This window comes from Dendroctonus ponderosae, unplaced genomic scaffold (genome assembly GCF_020466585.1).
Source record: "Dendroctonus ponderosae isolate FM_Combo_2020 unplaced genomic scaffold, Dpon_F_20191213v2 Dpon_F_20191213_1, whole genome shotgun sequence".
Lineage (NCBI taxonomy): Eukaryota > Metazoa > Arthropoda > Insecta > Coleoptera > Curculionidae > Dendroctonus > Dendroctonus ponderosae.
Window position 1 is genome coordinate 35,120,343 of NW_026017110.1, and position 2,087 is coordinate 35,122,429.

Genomic DNA, 2,087 nt, shown 5'->3' on the forward strand with positions numbered 1-2,087 from the left:
AACAATATTTGAATAATGAATTAATAGGTTCTTGGTTAATTGGTTAGTAAAAAACATGTTAGTAAGGAAACTTATTTACAATAAACAACCTGTTATTTTTAATTGTAGGAGATTGGTCGTGGCTTTTAACCCCTATTGAGGATGCCAACCCTAGCACACCTGAGGGTAGTTACACAAAGCACCACATGTCAGCTCGAAATGTAATTGAACGGTGTTTCGGAGTATTGAAGCAAAGATTCCGATGCCTCTTGAAACATAGGGTTTTGCACTATTCCCCAGAAAAAGCGGCAAAAATAGTATTATCTTGTGCAATACTTCACAATATTGCTATAGCTGAAGGAACATTAGTCCCAGAAGACTTGGGAAATGTAGATGAAGTTACTGACATTCAATCAAGCCAAGGTATGTACATATATATGGGGGTTCCAAAAACATGCCGACAAACTTTTAAAATCCAGTTTAGTTTAACATTCTATAAATAAAATACATTTCTTTTGATGACCTGTCACAGTTTTGAACAGTATTTTATTGACTCGCAAAATTTTATTCTTTTACAATCATCGAAATATCACATCTGAAAGTTGTCGTTATGTTTTTGAGACTCCGCGTTTGTAGAAAAAGTTGAATCTCAAAACATATGTGTACATATACTTGTTTTATTTTAGGTTTTAACAATTATCTTCAAGAGGGCAGAAGAGTACAAAGTGAAATAATTAATAGATATTTTAGCGATTAATTATTGGTACTTATTAGAGCTTACTACAGTTAAAATAATTAGAAATAACAGTTCAGTTCAAGAGCAAGTAAATCAAAGTTCAAACAAACAGTATATTTTTATAATTTATTTATTTAATGAAGTCCTCAAAGTTGTCTAGATTGCCAAATAGTTTGACATACTCCAATTTAGAACTAATTAATTGGACGGTTGCCAATTTATCAACTGCAGCAGCCAAACTTTGAATTGCCTCAGTCTTTTGCCTTTCCATTTCAACGGCAATACCTTGGCCCTCAACAAAAGTTGAACAGGCTTGCTGCAGCAGACCAGTGGTGTACCTTGCACTGGTTGGGGTACCCGCAGACTTATTAACAGTTTGAAACGCTAAAACAAAATAAATTATAGATAAGTTCTATCTTGTTGAGGCGGATTCATTTTTTACAAACTGCTTGTTCGGTATTTCGCCTCAAAAATTTTCGTCTTAAAAAAAAGACAGAATTTTTCCACGTCTTTTATTACAGATTGATAAATAGGGCTCTTATTTCGCAATAAGAACGAATTATTTATCAACAAGTAATCAAGATTACCTAGAGGGTATCCTGCGACACACTTAGGCTCACGCTGTAAGAGAAAATTCCAATTAACAAAGAAATTAATTTGAAAAATTACCTTGTCGTTTTGATAGTTATTCTGCTATCGTTATCAAAGAACCTAAATGAACCTAAAAACGAGTATGTTAAAAACTTGTGTAACAATAGTAGGATAATACAGTGTCTAAAAATTCGCTCTAATAATTTGCAATAATAATAATCAATTTGCACAGACGAATTATCAGAGCGAATTTTTAGATACTGTATTATCCTACTATTGTTACACAAGTTTTTAACATACTCGTTTTTAGGTTCATTTAGGTTCTTTTGATAACGATAGCAGAAAATAGCTATCGAAACGTCAAGGTAATTTTTCAAATTAATTTCTTTACTAATTGGAATTTTCTCTTAACAGCTTGAGCCTAAGTGTGTCGCAGGATACCCTCTAGGTGATAGTTCTTGATTACTTTTTGATAAATAATTAGTTCTTATTGCGAAATAAGAGCACTATTTATCAATCTGGAATAAAAGACGTGGAAAAAATTGTCTTTTTTTAAAGACGAAAAATTTTGAGATGAAATTTTCTGCCTACCTTTTACTATTTTTGGAATAGTTCCCGTTCTTCCTCCGGCCTCTACCTTGACAGCACTTTCGCTTGCTGCCAAAACAGAAGTACCTGTAGGAAATACATTTGAGTATTTGAGATAAAGAAATAAAAAAAAATTATACCGTTAGTTGGTTCATCTATAGGTAATGAACAATCACTGGACACGGGTTGTAAT

The 2,087-nt window shown here is 32.6% G+C and overlaps 2 protein-coding genes across 2 annotated transcripts; one reads left to right on the forward strand and one right to left on the reverse strand.

Moving 5' to 3' along the window:
- Positions 1-6: 6 nt before the first annotated feature.
- On the forward strand, positions 7-829 carry LOC109534488 (putative nuclease HARBI1). Its single transcript, XM_048660679.1, has 3 exons — positions 7-42; positions 109-402; positions 666-829. The coding sequence occupies exons 2-3, from the start codon at positions 186-188 to the stop codon at positions 734-736; spliced, it is 288 nt and encodes a 95-aa protein (XP_048516636.1). The 5' UTR covers positions 7-42; positions 109-185; the 3' UTR covers positions 737-829.
- Positions 830-2,087, reverse strand: LOC125502485 (the record flags this gene model as incomplete). Its single annotated transcript, XM_048660680.1, is given in 3 exon segments — positions 830-1,099; positions 1,898-1,981; positions 2,035-2,087. Coding segments are annotated over 3 exon segments (391 nt in total), but the record flags the coding sequence as incomplete, so codon positions are not given.